Here is a 19229-nt window from a genome sequence, read left to right on the forward strand (position 1 = left end):
TGTACTGTAAGAGTGTGCGGTTAACACACAACATGTGTCAGGCTGAATGGTAAACAAAAACAGTATTTTAGTCGCATTTAGCAAGTGTTTAGGGACAAATATCTTAAAACCTGAGCAAAAGTCTGGCTTGATACCATTTGAGCTAAGTGAGAGAATATGGATTTCGGTAGATTTACTTATAATTTCAGCATTTACAATGAGATGCCCCACAACTGTTAGTTTAGGGATATGTTTACTCATCTATAGAGATTTTACTTATAATAAATAATACAAAAAGCCAGAACTTCACCTCTCCTAAACTGAATAATCAAGTTGAATTTATTTAAAATGGCCTGGAAAACCACATTATGAACGATTCACTGATCTCTCCAAGCAACTGTAGTAGTTTTTACAGGCCGTGTTATTTTTGGACCGTGACGTCCATTGGCTAAGAGGAAACCTCATAAATGGGCTCCATAAATGGCCGTAAAGAGGATAGGGCAGATTAGGTTGAGATCTATTTAATTCAAATAAATTACTTTTCAAAAATGGGAAAAAGCACTTTTAATCTCCTCTTTGGTTAAATTAATCTAAATCTTTTGATGCTGTCCTCACGGAAGGCTCTAAGGTAACACACGGCTGTCTGATGAGTTGTGAAGAAACCTGTCTGAACAAACACATGTCCAGCCTCCTCCTAAACAAATGTGTTTGACCCATAATAGATCTAACGGGCAGGTGCAGAATGAAAGAAAAACAAGCCTCTTTGTGTCTAATCACTGGAAAGGAAAAGGGAAAGGGAAGAAAGACGTGATCGGTGAAAATACAACAATGGCCATTGGCCTTGCGTGTTTCTGTGTTATGTGTTTCTAACCTTCACTGAGGTTGAGCACACGAGGCAGGTGCATCCTCGTCAAATCCAGATGACATCGGGGGAAGTTCCTCGCCTCAGGCCTCCAAAGTTATATCACTCTCTTCTCGCATCCTGCAGGAAGCATTGAGAAAACTGTCACAAATGTGTGTGTGTTTGTGTGTGTGGTTGTGTAAGTGCATGTTCTTTTTTTTCAACAACCTTGTGGTGAAGGGGAAACTTTATACAGTATGTGCACTAGTGACGGCCTTCAGTGTGAATATATTAAACTAACAGGAGGGCCCCAATTCTCTCAAAAATAAATCAGGTTCCCGCTAAGGGACACAATCACTGCAGATTTATGGAAACTGTCCATGAGGGACAGATCGCCAAGGAAAAAGAGAAACAAGGGGAAAGGATAAAATACAAAGATATACTTTATGTCATCATGCAATTTAAATAATAATAATTTTTACCCTTTGTTGACAGTATTGCATGTTAAACATTTGACCTTGTGTTTGCATTTGCAGGCAGGATATGAGCTGTTGTCCGTGGACGGCGAGAGTCTTCAGGGGGTGACTCATCAGCACGCGGTGGACGTTATTCGCAGAGCGTTCAGTAACAAGGCCAAAGACCCGATGGTTTTTATGGTCAAGGTCCCAAAGGTCCCCAGCAGCCCCAGGAGACCTGCGGACTAACCTCTGTGTGCCTTACAGTCAAACTGATGTTCAGGCATGAGGACACAAAACCTGCAACTCCGGCGCTAGTGAATGAATCCAGGATTCACTCCAGAAGAAGAAATATGGGACATCTAGATCTCCGGTCACTGTGGAGGGGAACGGATACACAGAAGCATGTGTCCTATGAAAGGCAGAGTTATGACAGTAAATATGTCAAATAAAAGGTGGACATTAGAGAGAAGGTTTGTACCACTGCTACAGTAGTTTATTTATCAGGACACCGATAAGATCCAGTTTGCTACAATGTAATTAAGTGCACTGCAAATGTAATGTACGTTTTTTAACATTCTTAGTGTTTTTAGCAAACATTTGACTTAATACATACATTGCACATCAACTAGACAAACATTAAGTAATACAGTTTTGTGATAATTGAATTCATGAACTCCTCCTTGGTTGAAATTGCGGCATTGTTTGACTCTTGGCAACCCTGCCGTGACCTCTAAGTCTGATAGTGGTCTGTGTTTTTCAGCTGGAGCATCTCCGTCCCACAGGCCTGCCAGAGAGAGATTACCCCAGCCTGCGTTATGAGATTTATAGATTTATACACAGATTAAAACCCTGTATTATGTCAAAACTGATAGTTTGGGTTTAGTGGATGTCAGGGGGGATTATTACGAATTGCTGCTCAGTATTTTTGTGCCGTTTTTCTGGCAAAAGTGCTGGTGCTCTGGAGCAATCCGCCACTTTAGAGGCTTAATTACACCCCGCTGTGGACTGAGCTTATGCAGACATGTGGAGGAGTTGGAAAAACATGTCAATGAGAAATGCAGGACATGAAGGCCAGTGGTATGGTTTAAATTAAAGTCGGGTAGAGGTGATATGGGCAGCAAGGTAATACAGTGTGCGTAGTGCCTTACTTATGCAGATGGCTAATGGGGAGAAATACATACAAATGTGCTAAAAAAGCGAAAGTTAAAACCTTTTGATTCAGACATGCAATTCAATTCAAAGATGAAATTGAACATATCTATTGAGTTAACAAACAATAAAAGCTCATTCAAAATACTGCTTTAATTTCATGTTTCAGGTAAAAAAAGTTCAACAGTAACTTTTAAGTGTGACAACTTGTTCTTTAATTAAAAACCAGTCATTTGTACAAGAAATGTACACATAAAAATATACATGGACAACTAGATACTTTGTGAATTACTGAAGACACAATGTAAGTAAACATTAAAACAAATGCACACAACAGGATGAAAAAAAAGAATGCCACAAAAAAATGCCACAAAAAAAGAAAATGTGTTACGTTGCTTTGGTCTAGTCACAGTGGCTACATTTGAAATAGATATTTTGTCTAAATAAAAGACAATGTCACTCTGTTATACTATTTAGTGTTTTACATATTTACAAGGGGAAAATGGTTATGCAACGATGAAGAGAAACTGAGATGTGAGGAAAGAATTTAAGTCTACGGTGCACACAGTACTTGTCAGGTCGGTTGTTAATCTGTATCTTTGCTGCCTTTATGGTGAGTGTGTAACAGTCTAGGTCTGGTTGACAAATTGAATATGGGTTGGACAAACCCAACTTGTTCCATTCATGGTCACTTCCCATGGCTTTATGTTGATGTATACAGAACTAATAATCTAAACATTCTCTCAAACCACAGTGAATGTGGTGAGGTCATGCAAAATATAGTCTGACAATCATACTGATTACACTTTCTGAAAGGGGTATGATATCATTTCCAGGTATATGAAAATTAACAATATCCTGGTTTGCATCTGCTGCGGCCCTAACCTAATGAACAAGTCATTTAAAAATGACCCATCTCATGCTTTTTTAAACTACTGACGTGCACAAAACCCAACGCTGCTTGATACTGAGGATCAAATGAAAGATCAATCAAAATGGAGGGACAACAAGTCAAAACTGAACCTTTAATAAGCTCCCAACTGTTTCGATCAGATGCAAAGTTTGGTCTTTAGAGTGTATGCTAATGTCACACAGATTATATAATGTAAACATTCTCATGCATTACAGTATTAGGTGCACTCCTATGTTGCCGCCTCCACTTATAACTGATCCATCATTTGATGTCTTTGTATGTGATAGATATATATATATATATATATATATATATATATATATATATATATAGAAGTCTTGTTGTTGTTGTTTTGTTTATTAAACCCACACTTAAATCAGTACTACAACAAAATATCTTCAGGTGCTATATATAAAAAAATATACAACATCTCCTCCATTATATAGATTTCCATTTAATGATTATTCCTTGATATAGACTCTTTGTAAAATAAAAGTTCTCAGCCCTCTTCTTTTTTTCAGTAGAGACCCGCCATGAGCAGTGTTCCCCACAGCCCTGCATGAACTGTGAGAAAACAGCTTGAAATGTGAACAAACTCCCCACCGGTTTATATTTAGGGCTTTTAAAGCCGACCTGCCTTGAGGACAGTCAGCTCTGGAGCTACTGCATCTGCAAACTCACATCTCACCGCTACCTGAACCGGCTTCCTCTGAAATCTGATACAACAAACAACGACATGCAGACATGCCAGTCTTGCTACCTATATAGCAGTCAGTGACATTATAGTCTAAGGGAGACTAGGAAGACTTTTAAAGTGTTATTTGGCTTTGGGCTGCCAAAAGCTAAATAAAGAGCACTAATGGGAACGAGGGAGAATAAACGGAAACTCTGACTAAGCATGCCTTAAATCTCTCAATGACGTCACGACCAAAGAAGAATATGCTCCAATTTTTGTTTCCTGATACCAACTGCCAGCTGTTACAAAATAGAGTAATAAGCAAAGATGGAGAGAGAGAGCGCGCACATAGAGACAAAGGCAGAAATAGAAAGAAGGAGGAGAATCAGTAGAATATCTCCAATGCTACACCTCCTAATGCTACATCATTGTAAAATGTAAATGTTTATGTCAGAGCTTGCACTCTTGCAACAGCATCACTGTTGGTGGTCTAGAAACATAAGCAGCGTCCTTTGAGCGTTTGTTTCCTGTGTCCTTGGTGCTTTGGGAAATTAGGATGTCCTTATATGAATGTCCCAACTTGTTTGTTGAAGTCTGATGTCTTGTTCAACAAAAACAACAGTTCAGGACAACAAATAAAAATAACACCATGTGAGCAGATTCTTTGATGATGACCATTTATACTGCATTACTCTGGATTGATAACAGTCACATACATTCTTTTATAAAATACCAACCTGCTGAGGAATTAGAGCACAAGAACAAAAATAGGATTCTTCTTGTAATAATTGTAAAGATGAATTGCACGGCTGAGCCTCGTGGAGGACCAGTTCAGCTGTTGTTGTTATGTGGAAGGGTAATCAATGTAATCATCATTAATATCTTGCAGCGGGGGTGTTGATAGGAGTGTCATGATGCATCATAACATGCATGCTGGTGGCCGGGTGTTTAGCTGTATGTGCTACAGAGAAAGGCGCGACTGCACTTTGACTGCTGTGCCTGTATGACATTTTTTGCTTCAAGTGCCCGACGATTTTTAATACCCTGATTTGAATGTGGTCTGAGGAAGAAACGCTGTCTTCACTGCTTTTGCTCCCACAGAGGGGCAATAAGTCTTTGTGCTGGCTTTGTAGTGGAATAAACCTGTTAAAAGCGCCAGAGGGGACACTTTATAAGGATTTATTGGAGTACTTCTCTGTTGGTAGAAAGTAAGAATGCACCTTTGGGAAACGTCCATTTTGACAGGGACGAGTGGTCAGTCGTCCAGGTGAAGCCATTTTGAAGATAGTGCAGTATTTGGCCTGGAGTTCAATGTTTGTTTTACCTCCTCTGATTTTTTTGTGAGTTGTGTTTCCATGGTCCTGTGCACATATTAGTATAAGTGTGTTTTTAGATCTCTGTGGCGGTGATTTCCTCAAAGTGGATGTCGTTGCTGCCACTGTGCACCTCATAGTCCTCCATGTCCCTGTTCTCCAGCTCCAGACTCAGCTCCCTCATCACTCGCTCCAGATCCCGGTTCCTACGGTACATCTGGATGTAGTTCTGCTGCAGCTGTTTCTGGTAACGGATTACCTGGGCGGAGGGAAGGACAGTAAGTAAGTAAAACAGTACGCTGGATCAGAATAAGCTATTTTGGCATGTGACTGCACGAAAATGACAGAAAGTAAATCCCCAAGAAATTAGGAAAAGATCCTCCTTTTTACCTTTTCCTTCTCCTCCTGCCACACCCTCCTCTCATCCTCAAACCGTGACAGCTGCTCCTCGTTAGTCCTCCTCTCGTACATGAGTTCAGCCTTTAGCCTCTCCACCTGGGAGAAAATAAATAAAAGAAGGTAAGAAACTGCAGTAAAAAGATGGTGGAGGACGTCACAATAGTCGCAGTTTACCCATTCATTTGAGTATTAGTATCTTGTACCTGTTGTCTGAATCCCAGCACTGCTTCTGCATTCTGCCTCTGTGCCTTCGCCTCATCACTCTCCCCTCCCCAGACTACATGAGTGTCCTCTGCATCCCGGTACAAAGACGGACTGGGACCCCCCCTCCCTGTCACTCCTCTTCCCTGCTGGAGGGAGAGGCTCATGCAATGCCCCTTCATGCTTAGATTTGCAGGAAGAGAGTGTCCGCTGTGAAGGGAAAGAGTGTCCCGGAGGCGAGCTGACTCCTCTTCCAATCGGCCTGCTTTCTCCCGCAGCAGCTCAGCTTCGCTCTTGCGCCTCTGGAGTTCATTCTCACAGACTTCTAGCTCCAGAGATCTCGTCCTCAGGGCCATCCCAGCCTCGCGGGACCGAGCCTGGCTGGCCTGCAGTTCAGAACGGGCTTCTCTCAGCTGAGCCTTCAGCATCACGATGTCTCCGGCCTTCTGGCTGAGCTCAGACTGGATCTCCTTCAGCTGCTGCTTCAGGAGGGAGATCTCTCCGGACTTCTGACACACCTGAAGGGTCAAGAGAAGGCAAGTTAGAGACAGAGCTGAGATCGCTGAAAATACATAACAAATTGCTTAAAAGCCATGTATCAATAATAACTCTTTAACCTTACTTTTAGGGCTGTTTTATGCTTTCATTAGTATGTCAAAGAGACCCCCTGCCAGATTGGAACAAAGGCAGTTCACAGGGCACCTTGAATGGCTTTAATCACCCTGACCTGACCCCTCCACTCACCTCCCACTTTGTCTCTTCCAGACGTGGCCCCAGCTGGGTCTGCTCCCTCTGGATGGAGGCACACCTCCGTTCCAGCGTCTCTCTGTCCTGCAGCAGAGAGGAGAAGTCCTCCTGCAGCTTCTTTTTCTCTTGCTGTAGTTGAAATACCTGACGGCACACAAAGATACATATTTTAAAACTGAATAACAAGTCGATCTACAAAAATACATGCACCCTCAAAGAAAGAATCTGCAGACTCACATCTGAAGCAAGAGACTTGCAATGTAACAATTTGAACATCTCTGTCTGGGTAAATGTTTTAAAAGGTTTTTAGAAACTTATGACGCGTTTCCACTGCAGGCCTCGCTCGGTTTGGTTAGGCCTTATTAGGCCCGGCTCACTTTAATGCTGCACTTCCATTACAGTACCTGTAACTGTAGCACCTGCTGTGCCCTCTGGGCCTTCTGCGAGGCTTGCTTCATCTTCGTGGCGCAGCTCTGTCTCAGCTCCTCCATCTCTCTTTCACAGTGACGCTGCTTCTCCTCATACACCTTTCAGATCAAAAGACATGGGTAAGAGTTCAGAGGTCAATATTGAACTTTTACTAACATCTAATCATGTTTTTTTGATTGTGTGTTAAAGAAAGGTTTGGTCGGTGGTGAGTGTCTTACCTGGCAAATGGCAGCTTCATTCTCATCCAGGTTTTCCCGGAGCTGCTGCAGCTCCAGGTCTCGTTCCCTCAGCTTGTCCTCCAGCTCCCTCACCACCCCCTCATAGCCCTCCACAGGGGGCGGCGAGTGGCCACATGACCCGCTGTCCGACAGGGGCTGCCCGCGCCCACTTAGAGACCCCGAGCCTGTGCTCTTGCTGGATGAGGAGCGTCCACTGTCTGAGTTAGTGTGGCCGTGGCTTCCATTTCCACCTGAGGTGGTTCGGCCGAGGCCCGTCACAGGCTCCAGCTGGCCCCCCGAGCTGGAGCCCTCGCTGGGAGCCAGACTGTAGCCTGTGCTGCTGTGAGTCGGGAGGCTGGAGAGGGAGTTCCTTCCTGAATCTGACATGGAACAGGACTGGCTGCTCCGAGCATTTCGACCCCCGCTGTAGGAGTTGCGTTTCCCTTCAGTGCTGGAAGTGCTGCTCACTACGAGGCCGCTTGTGCCGCCGGCGCCGTTGGTCCCCCCGAGGGGCAGTAGGAGGTTGAGGCTGGCCTGGCTCTCCGACAGACTGCTGGGCGCTGGCCGTGGTGACAGGTAATGCACAGAGTGACGGTTCTTGGGAATGACAGGTTTGAACGCTGTAGGACGGATCAGCACTTTCTCCATGTTCTGAAAGTACATTATTATGACAAACAAAATTAGTGATTGATAAAGCTAAGCTGTGCTAATTAGCAACGGCTGAATAAATCTCATTACAGAGGGGGGCAGTGATATGTTGGTAGATCACCCCTCTAGGCTCTGATTAGTTTAATTTGGGTAAATTGATATTCATGGGCTTCATTAAGCAATTTTCTTAATGATTTTCCTAAAATCTTAGATATAGAGAGACAGGCAAGAAGGGTAGAGGACAGAGAAAACAAGATTAAAGGGCAGATAAATAAAGAGGAGGGTGAAGAGTGGAGGTTGAGGCTGGTGAGAGCTCTGCACATGTTCAGTAAGCATTTTACTTCTTAATGATCTTCCTCAAGGTTCACTAAATATGTCAGTGAGTGTAAGCGATCTCTGACATTGATCATGATGTGTCTGCAAGGTGAGTAGCTGTCAAATGATCCATCCGAGCCTTGCAGGCCACTGATTAAGCTTCCCTCTGGATCGATGAAAATAAATAGCCAGCACATGCTGCAGGAATGCTCACATCTGAGTAAGTGTTTCATGAGGACAGTGTGTAATCTATATACCTGCAATAAGCAAAAATAAATCTGCCTGGGTGATTTATCGCTCTAGCTATTCAGTCTGCAGCTCTCACCTTCTCCAACCGTCCGGACACTGGGATGAGTTTGGGAGGAGGCCCTCCAATGTTGCCGTTCAGAGCCCTGTTGTCCTTTTGGTCCTCTGAGTCACTACAGGGACTAACAGCTGCCACCACCAGGTTGTCGTTCCAGTCTCCAACCAACACCTCATCGCTCACATACCCAGAGTTCCCATTAAGGCCACCACCTACTGCTCCAGCACCCGTTCCTCCCCCAGTCCCAGTACAGTTACCAGGCCGGGGCTGCTTCTTGGTGGGCAATGGTGGAGGCAGGACCTGGGCCTGGGGAAGCGTTTGGTTGCTGATAACCAGCAGATGCTCCAGGGAGCTCCCGCTGCGGAGCGTGTTGTCCTGGAGCCGGAAGCAGCTGGTGGCCGGGGTGGATCGGCGTGACTTGGTGGAGAACTCGCTGGCGGCCCGGCAGTGTTTCTCCTGATATGTCCGGCCTGATATGAGGCTGCTGACAGAACCCATGGCTGTCCCAGGGCTGCAGGGCCCACAGGGGCCCGGGCAGGGGCCTGAGGGGGAGTGGGATGATAGCGGCCGGTACTGCTGGATGTCGAGACCTGGATTGGGGTAGTCAGTCACGGTCACAGGTAGTGCCTGTACCAGAGCCATGGCACCCCGACGGCGTCAGACACACCACACACACTGATGAGAGGGAGAGAGAGGGACATTTTTTTACATTAATGACTGTCACAGATTATGTATTTAAAAACAAATGTAGTATGCTAAAACACTATACCAGCGTGGTGAACATGGTTATGGTTATACATCAGCATTTAGCTCAAAGCGCCACCTAAGTGCTAAATGCTGAAAAAGTAAGCGTTAGTGATTTTACTGTTAAAAAAATACTATGGCTATTACTTAACATATTTCTCTGTCTTGTGTGAATTCAATACAGATTATTTTGTAGTTTTGCAGAAAATAAAACGAACAGCAGACATTTTGTCTCGTCAAAGCACAAAATGTTTTCAAGGTTTTTTAAATAGATTAAAAATATCTCTGTTCAATTTACTGTGTCCCAGTAAGTCATGTACAATACCAGCACCCTAAAACTGAAACAGCCGAATGGAAACTAGCCATACTGTAGATATAATATGCTTGAACTAAAAAAGGAACAATACCACAGTCTTCGCAGATGCTAAGAATCACATCCATGTGTTAAGAATATGTAAATGAGACTCATGTGGTAAGTGGTATAGGGCTCATCATCTTATCATTATTCTTCAATTCCTCAAACTAAAATGATTAAATAAATCATTTTCAGTATTTTCAATTTTCAAATGCAATACATGTACTTTACATATAAATGTATAATAATTAACAACAATCTTGCTGCAACAATGAAGCCAAATTATTTGTGTACTTTAGTCTTGTTGCCACTCGCAAAACTCATTATCTACAGCCACTTAACCGCTGTTTGTTTAACACATTTCTCCTGGGGGAGCACATCCACAGACCCCCCCCCACATTAAAGGCTCATCCCCTCATTAAATACACTCTTTGTCTCTGGCGACGCCACTGATAATGCTCAATGTCATTAGCGGGGCAGGAAGAGGAAAAAGGGGATGGATTTAGCAGAGACTGGGGATGACAGACAGTCACGCTCATCTCCATCTGCAGCTGCTCGCTGATTTTCCTGACCCTGTCCGAATCCGGTGAGCAATCATCTGTGTATTACATTTAAAGCGGTTTGAAAACTAGTCGCTTCACAGTTTCATGATCACAGTGCTCATACACATATCAAACACAATCTTTGAAGTAATTGCCTCACTTGGTCACTGCACTATTTTTAGGAAGAGAAACATGGATACATATTACGAACACGATAAGTGGCTGCAGATTAAGTCTTCCATTTGCAGATAGTATTATCAGTGTTAGTTTCCCGGAGGGACAGAGATGGGACACATATACTCAGTGTGTCGTGCCAAGCCCAAATCAGTCTGGCCAAGTGGAATAATCCATGCCAGCTATGTCTGCGCACAGTCTGCCAGGACTAACACAATCATAAAGACTGACAGTCACACACACACACACACACACACACACACACACACACACACACACACACACACACACACACACACACACACACACACACACACACACACACACACCACACACACACACACACACACACACACACACACACACACACACACACACACACACACACACACACACACACACACACACACACACACACACACACACACACACACCATGTATACATCACTTCAGGGGACATTACATTGACTTACATGCATTTCCTGGAGACTTATCCTAACCTTAACCACAACCAACACATGCCTAACCCTTACCCTTAACCTTACCCTAACCCTAAACCTAACCAAGTATTCACCCTAAAATGAATGATTCCCCTCATGGGGACCTCCAATTTGTCCCCATAAGGGAAGCCAGTCCCCACACGTGACTATGTAAACAGATTTAGGTCCCCACAAGTATAGTAATGCTAGACCACACACACACACACACACACACACACACACACACACACACACACACACACACACACACACACACACACACACACACGCACACACACACACACACACACACACACACACACACGCACATCAGGAACAGCCACACTCACAATACAAATTCATTAACAGAGCATATCTTTCATGCGAGTCCTAAGTAGAAAATATTCTCATGATATCAAGTTTTGGGAAACATTGAGAGTAGTTTTTTTACACAATTTAATCAAATGATTAGATTGTGATTTGTTGAGTCCTATGAGTTACGTGTGTTGCAAATACAGACTCTTTCACATTTCAAAACAAACTGCTTGTATTATAGCTATCTTGGGACCTTAGTGTTCGCCAAACAAAAACATATTGGGAATTTTAAAAAGTGTTTAATATTGCACCACATGGGAATTGAGAGAAGAAAACATAGGGCTGGTTTAATTATTCGTTAATGATCAGTCAGCAGGGAGGTTCAATTCCTGCCAGTTGATTATTGACTAAACAGTGAGCAGGCCTGTGAGTGTGTGACAGGGAGTGAGGGGTGGGGGGGTGAAAGAGAGGAGACAGACTTCATAAGTACCCATGGCTCAAGGAGATTAAGATATGTGTGGTATGTGATCTCTTCCCATGCCAAAAATAATCATGCCTCACAACCTCCGTTCACCTTTTATCTAGCCGTGCCCACCTCTTCTTCACTCCCAGGCCTGACAAGGAGCTCTCAGGCAGGGATAATAGAATTAACAACCCTCTGAGACCGTCAACCGTGGCCCCCCTCAGCTAACCCTGTGACCCCCTGATGGGTGAAGGGGAGCTGGCCTGATTCTGCCCTCCCACCCCTGTAACCTCCAAGGGCCTGTTTTTGTTCTGGCTACTCTGGCAACAAATCCCAAAAGCTAATTTCCTCGTCTGATGTTGCTCACTGGTTGTTTCTTAAGGTTATTGAAGCTCTAATCCTCCCCTTCTTGGCTGCATTCCTCGAACAAAGTGAAAATACTCTCACCATCCCTCCATTCGCCCTCACCGCTTCCTCCACCTTCCTCATTACCCACATCCTCTTCTGCTGTCAGCAGCGCAAGACAAGCAGAGAGAAAACAGACATAGTCACTAAAAATAGAAAACATCTCAAGTGCCTGAAATTATTCCGATAGTCTTTCATGAGGTGTTTCTGTCAGCGAGGCATATGATTCGACATTCAAAAATAAACTCCAATAGTGAAGCAGCTAGCTATTGCAGGGTCAGCCCAGGGCCATTTCACACTTCAAACCATTTCTCTATTGAAGGATGCCGAATAGCCTAAACGCATCGTCACTGCTTGCGAACTGGAAATAAACCAAATGGTTGTGAGAGTTCATCCTCCAACTGGCCCAGGATGAGTAAAAGCAAGACTGACAGACGAGAGCGGTTCCCAGGTAGCTCTCTAACAAGATCCAGCAGAGGGGTCTGTGACTGGGAAATAATCCCGTTATGATAAGTCTGTTCATAACGCCAGTATTAACCAGGAGAGGAAACCCATTATTTTGCAGCAGCAGATCGCCCCTCACAATTCCACGCAACCTCCGAGCTGTTCCGGAGACTCTGCTGGGCTCAGTTAGAAAAGTTAGAATAGCGGGAATAAGGCAGAAGAAAAATAAGTGGCTTTAGAAGTAAGAATACAAAGGCAGGCTGGGTGGGGGTGATGGTCGGGGGTTTAAGGGGAATTCCAATACCAGGTAGTCAAAGAGAGGCTCCAAAGAGGCCTGAGCTCTTGGGAACACCATTTATAATCCTGTTTGGATATTATTTGGCCAGACACAGGTCTAAGCACCTTAAGATCTCCTGAAGAGAAAATCAAAAGACATGGCAGACATCATTCCCTAGCCAAACCATCTCTTTATCTTGTATTCACTTCTTTCCACATGTCTGCCTCTCTTTTAAGGATTTTAACAAAAAGAGACAAAGAGCAACAACAGCAAAGACATGAAATCTACACTTGGTGAACTATCACGGTGAAAACAAGTAAAGCGTAAGCATCTTCAGTCCTTGAAAACCAGAGATCTACAGCAGAGCAGAGGCAGCAGACTTGTTGTATATAGTTGTGTTAAAACTTGGATAATGTACATACTAGCAAAGTCTGGTGCTAACCATTGTTCTAATGCTTTTACCTTAAGCCATTTGGCCATTAGTAATATGAAAATATTGATTGGTGCAGCTTTAACTATTGGTAAAGCTGACATCCTGCAGATGAACTGCCATGTTTTTTCAGTTCTTCCCCTCCTTCCTCATCTTTCATCCTTCTTTCCTGTTCCTGACTATTTTCACCCATATCCCTTTCCTCTCTTCCTTACCTCCTGTGCTCGATTATTGCTCCACTGCTCTCCAGTCACTCTTTCCTTTTCCATCCCCCCTCTCCTACGAACCTCCTGCTCACTGGTGTGTGCAGCTAGATTTCCATCGGCCCCTGCTTTAACAGCAACACCACAGCGTGACTAACCGAAGGTAAAGCCAGTGTGAAGACCAAAGCAACAGGTGGAAAGTATAAGATTGTCAGATCAGAGCAGGAACTATATGGACGGGGGCAAAAGTATCAGTATGCGAGCCATAATTCGAACCATTCATAAATATGTCTTTGTGTAGCGTTTCTATAATGGGTGGTCACTACCGAGTGGAGTTTCACTGATCCCAAGAGCATATTCAGTGGTACCCAAACAGTTAAAATAAAGCAGGATATTTTGAGCGAGCCGTGTGAAGTTGAGAGCTTGTTCAAACCAGTAGAAATATTCCATTTAGATAAACAGAGCCTGGGTGGCCTTGATTAATCCTAAAACCAGTGATCCCAGTGGTTGAAGAGGGTGAGAAAGTCAGACATAGAAACTGAGGTAGAGAGAAATCAACTGGCTAGTGAGTCACAATAATCCTCCATGGCTATGAAACAAAAGAAAATCCACAAGTAAAGGCAAGGCTGCAACGCACTGACACACACCATACCTCAGAGAGGCAATCACTCCACACCTAATCTACCCCCCCATATAATTGTCACGCATCCACTCACTGAAAGTCCACAATAAAACTTCAAACAGGAAAGAAAATGGTATTGCAATGAAGTCAGCCGACTCCACTGTAAATTGAGTTGAAGTCTTTTAATGTTTTGCCAGAAGACCTGAGGTTATAATATGCCTCCATTCCAACACAATGACTGTCTGTCTGAGAGGTCGCTCACTGTCACCTACCCCCACATGGCTTGGCTTGTGTGTGTGTCTGTGTGTGTGTGTGTGTGTGTGTGTGTATGTGTGTGTGTGTGTGTGTGTTGGAGATTGCTGAATACGTGCAAACCTACTCAGTCCTCATTAACCCATTGCCTCACTGCCAAGAGTATTTCGCTCAAACCAAAAACTATTGTCCTCTTTGGCAAAGTAACATAGTTGAACAAAAGTTGTGAGTTCAGGTTTTCACTGGTGATGCAAACGAAGAAAAAAGCTTTCTAAAAAGTGAAAAAGTGTGCAGGAGTAATTGGCAACAGGTCCTCCCACAGTCCAGTTTTTTCCCCCTTTTCTTCTTTAACAACCAACTTGTTGCCGTTAGCTTCTCGCTCTGTTTGGAAGCGTTGCGATGGCAGCGGAGGCCCACATTCTTCATGCACAGGGCGAAATGAGATAGGGAGACAGGAAAAGCAAGGAAGAAAGAGAAAGAGTGACTGAATAGATGAATGAGTAAGTTAGTTTTGTGCGTGTGTGACAGTCTGACAGCAGACCGTTTTGGCTCTTTAGCATCTCAAAGCATCTGGCCTCAATTCGGACTTGAGAGGCTGCTGGAGAGTGGGGTGAACGAAGCCTTGATTCTTTTCCTCTATCACACAAGCATACAACTGCAGAAAAAACTCACAAAGTCCCTGTGGGGGTTGACAGGGAGAGCAGCCAGCAATCTATTGAAATGGGATGCAGTAGACGTCAATGACATGATGAAAGTGGCGACAGAGCCTTGTGAAAACACTATGGTAGTTCAGGGACTCAAACGCCAATCACACGCTTGTTTATGGGTTCAATTTGAAGTAAAATTGTTCTGTTCATTTCGACACAGACTACATATAGCGAGGTTTCATCAATATTCAGACAAGATAAAATCCTTACAATTTGATAACGCTTCATACATACCAGACTTTCAGAGAAGCGTCGATACTTTGTTTTGGGACATTTGATATCAACGTGTTTTTCCAAAGAACACCTATTTTAATTTGTTGTTTGCTTTCCTGCCAATAAATTAGAAAATAAGATTGACACCTCTGAGCATGAAGACTTTCCTGGCTTTTTCCAAATGTTACAACATTCAATCTACAAGATCCTGTAAATATAATGAATGAATATGTTTTATCTTATTTGCTTGACCTTGTTAAAGAACCAAATGGAAAAATGACAAGTTGTGATTTAATGGGGCTATATTAACCTGAATTATTTCTAGATTGAGAGCAGAGACTTCCTGGAGTCAGCGCTAGTTGACAATCTAAAGCAAATAATAAGTAAATAAGTTAGTGAATCTGACCATTTGATGCTTGTTCTTAATATTTGATAGTATTTTTTATTCTGTATGCTATCAACCCATATCAGAGAAGAGCTTCCATCCCCCGCCCGACACAGCACTAGAGCTGGAGAGTGCTGGTTTACAGTCAGCTGGCATTGGAGGAAATTGAGGTAACAGTAAGTGAAAAAGGGAAATATGGCTGACATTCCTGGTCAGCTCCAAATGTTGGATTTTCCAAGAGGTTTTTCCAGCCACAGACAGTTATCCAGCGGTCAGTGGTCAGACCCGCAGACATTGAAAATACCAAGAATGCCGGTGGTAGAGACTCAGAGATTAGTCTGGCCAGAGGACTACTGTTTGTCAGGATCAATGACCACTTCAGCTTTTACTCTTTGATTTGTTAATAAAATACTCAGGTACAGCTCTGAGCTCTTGCTACTGCAGGTCATTTTGTTTTCTGCGTGATGTTCACTGGAGTTTATTTAAGAAAATCAGGGTCCTAAGACTGTTCTGGCTTCTCATTGTCCCAAATGTAGAGAGAAGAGTTAAGTGTTCCCTCCTAAACTTCCCTTCCTCCCCCCCTGCTGCTTTGGCTGCATGAGCAGTGAGATCCATTGTTTCAGTTAAACTCAGGGCAGAGAGCAGTGAGAAGGAGCCTGTTATCTCACACTGAAGGCAACAACACTTTGACTGACAATGTGACCCACACAAATGTGAGGGAGGATAAGGAGGAGGGGGGCAGTGAGTCTTGATTTTCAGGAGAGCGCTTTACTCCTAGGCTTTGTTGAGGAGAAGTAGGCCACAATATCTGTTTAGCAAATGTGTCAAAGCTTAGTGTGGAATCACAGAATAGAATACACACACAATGATACAAACACACTGACAGTGATACTAAATACAGTCAGGCAAATGAGTTCCACAGAAGCTATTACATAAGCAGCAACGCCTCACTTTAACTGTGCCAGCTTCGACGTATAATTCACTTCCACTCATCTGAGAAAATATCTGACATGGCAGAGAAGCACATGTGCAGACGTATTCAGACCCACTGTCCGTGCCGCTGTAAACTGGAAGAATATGGGGGGAGGGGGGGGGGGGGGGCACACTGGTGTGGAAAACTCTCATTCAGCATACTGAATAGAAGGCAGGCTGATGTCTAATCTCTCTGTGTCTCTCTTTCAGACGTCCCGCAGCGCTCCACTATGCTCCTCAATCCAGGATTTACATAAATACCTGGCATGGAATGTATGCCAAACAAGATCAATGGAAAATAATATATCCAGGGTTGGAAGTCAAATTGAATCCGAATCCAGTATTGAATCCTTTAACGTGTCCGATTGGTGCTAATGAAGCAAATAAGACGATCTAAGGCAAAATGCCATATCTTGTGATGTAAACGAAAGGAAAAATCATTTGTGTTTCTGCCCTGTGATTCAGAACCACTACGAAAGTTGAAGGGGATTCTTACTTGGCCCATGCTACATCCTTCCTTTAATTTGTATCACAATCAGGTCAGTAGTTATTCAGTTATCCTGCTCAAAATATACCAACAAACAAACCAAAAGGAAAATATAACTTCTTTGAGGGAGGTAAGGGTGAATGCAATAAGTATGTGTTTGCCAAACCTAACACATTTATTTGACCAACCTAATCCAGGCTATGGGACCCTAGAGAAAAAGGATGAAAAGTAAGGAAAAACTGAGGTAAAAGATATCTCACTCTATACTATATGGAGCTACTTTAATGATGTTCATATACACATCTGCACACACACAGGAAGTCTGAGTCAACATGGCTGGAAAGGGTTACGTATGTAACCGGCAACACGTGACACACATTTACCTCATTTGTTTTGTTCAGAGCAGATGAGGTCACCCATCTTCTCGGCTATCTGTCCGCCACTCTCACTCCCCTCGAATTAAACGTAATGTCAGCGTTTTTTCTTGACACCTGCCCATTTAAAGCCATTTTGTTTATGGAGTGGAACGTCACTCTGTATGACCCTGCCAAAATCCAGACTACGTAATTACAGTCTTGTCTTAAATTAAACCTCAACATGACACGGTCAAACAGCTACTCTGAAAAGTTGAGTGAATAGAAACCGCCTTGACTATAAACATATCTGCTGACACGTCACTCTTGGGTCCTTAACAAACTTGATGAGAAACTACAATATGTGGCCCAGGGCACACAAGGAGTCTTGTAATTACACGCAAAGGCAAAACAGAAGAAAAACAACTGCAGCCTGTGTCTCCAAAAGTGCTTCGTCATCAAAAAGATTCCCTTTGAGCCTTCTGGATAAAAACATGTTTCGTATGGGTCACACTTCTGAGATGCAGCCTAATTGTCTGCTCTGGAAGAAATGTATCTGCTGCCTCATGCTCCTTCTTATCTTGAATGTGAGTGTGCGCAGACAGATTGAAAAACACCACCCTCCTCTTTCTTCTTAGCTCTTCCAGGCCAACTGTCCAGAGGGTGAGACAGCTTTTCCAAAGGCTAAAGTTTCAAATCAATACTCCAACGGCCTGAAATGAGCAGATTACCCAGGGTTTGGATTAGAAAAACCTGGGCTCACAAACACCCCCAAAAACTCATCATCCCACCTCAACAAATCCCAGTAAATCTGTTTGTCCCAGCTGGAGCAGCACCAAAAGGCTGCAGGGTCAGCTACAGTCGTAACAACTTTAGAAACTAACTTCATGTCAGCTGACTGAATCATCCAGCTGTCTTCATTCTCTGGCAAAATGACAGGAAACCAGGTTTTCCAGGGATCATTATGTGAACAGTTAAATGAACAGTTTATCAGTATTTAAGAAAATATCTCTGACATTCCTAAACTAATCTCAAATCCTGTTAAAATAGGGACGTGTGCATGACTGGGCCTGCTAAGCAACTTTTGTCTCCAACTCTTTCCGTTACACACCTTCCATTATTAGCCTTTTGGCAACTGACACCCTCTTAAGTGGCTTCACACTGACTTGCTCATGAATACAAAGTTCCCTTAGGCACATTTTCCCCTCATTTTGACAAAGCCAAACTGGGATAAAGGGTAAGGTAAAGAGAGCCTGATTTTGGAGAATTTAAAACACACACTTATGCAGACACACAGACCAACACACACTCTCTTGCTTGCTCCACACTCACCCCAGTGAGAGCCCTGCATCGTTGCCTTCACTTGTCTTCGTCTCTCTTGGAAGAAAAACCACTCCAGTTCTCTGCTGGCTCAGATTCTCCCTGTTTCTCCTTCTTTTCTCCCGTCGTCTACCTCTTTTCTACAAAACTCCAGCTTCTTGCCGTTGCATCTGCAGCGCACCAAGACTTCATATCCCTACACGAGGACTTTCAAATGGAAGCCCCCTTATTTTCCGGTCCTCTCCTCCTCTCTCTACTCACTTCACTCCACTGTTCCTCTTCTCAGCTTTCCTTCCCTGCTGTCTGCCTTAGCACCGCCTCCCCTTCCTCCTCCTCCTCCTCCTCCTCATTCCTCCCTCCCCTCTCTCACTTTTGTCTGCCAGCCCCCCTGCCTCTAGTTCCCCTCTTTGAACACACACACAACTCTCCTCTGCCTCGCTCTCCTCCCCCTTCTCTTTTTAGACTGAGCTTCATCCATCCCCTTCTCTTTCACACAC

General features: G+C 43.7%; 2 protein-coding genes across 2 annotated transcripts in view; one reads left to right on the forward strand and one right to left on the reverse strand.

Moving 5' to 3' along the window:
• Positions 1-2597, forward strand: part of pdzd7a (PDZ domain containing 7a) — a 30382-nt gene extending 27785 nt beyond the window's left edge. Inside the window, exon 15 of the mRNA XM_034203766.1 lies at positions 1357-2597. Coding sequence (XP_034059657.1) covers positions 1357-1524 — 168 coding nt within the window. The 3' untranslated portion in view covers positions 1525-2597. The remainder of the gene's footprint in view (positions 1-1356) is intronic.
• lzts2a (leucine zipper, putative tumor suppressor 2a) lies at positions 2562-19022 on the reverse strand. Its single transcript, XM_034203765.1, has 8 exons — positions 18745-19022; positions 8612-9265; positions 7324-7974; positions 7081-7203; positions 6674-6820; positions 5932-6447; positions 5720-5824; positions 2562-5588 (listed from the first exon to the last, which is right to left on the reverse strand). Exons 2-8 carry the CDS (start codon positions 9230-9232, stop codon positions 5406-5408), a joined length of 2346 nt encoding a protein of 781 aa, XP_034059656.1. The 5' UTR covers positions 9233-9265; positions 18745-19022; the 3' UTR covers positions 2562-5405.
• Between the last annotated feature and the right edge of the window lie 207 nt (positions 19023-19229).

The sequence above is a fragment of the Gymnodraco acuticeps genome, unplaced genomic scaffold, assembly GCF_902827175.1.
Source record: "Gymnodraco acuticeps unplaced genomic scaffold, fGymAcu1.1, whole genome shotgun sequence".
NCBI classification, from domain to species: domain Eukaryota; kingdom Metazoa; phylum Chordata; class Actinopteri; order Perciformes; family Bathydraconidae; genus Gymnodraco; species Gymnodraco acuticeps.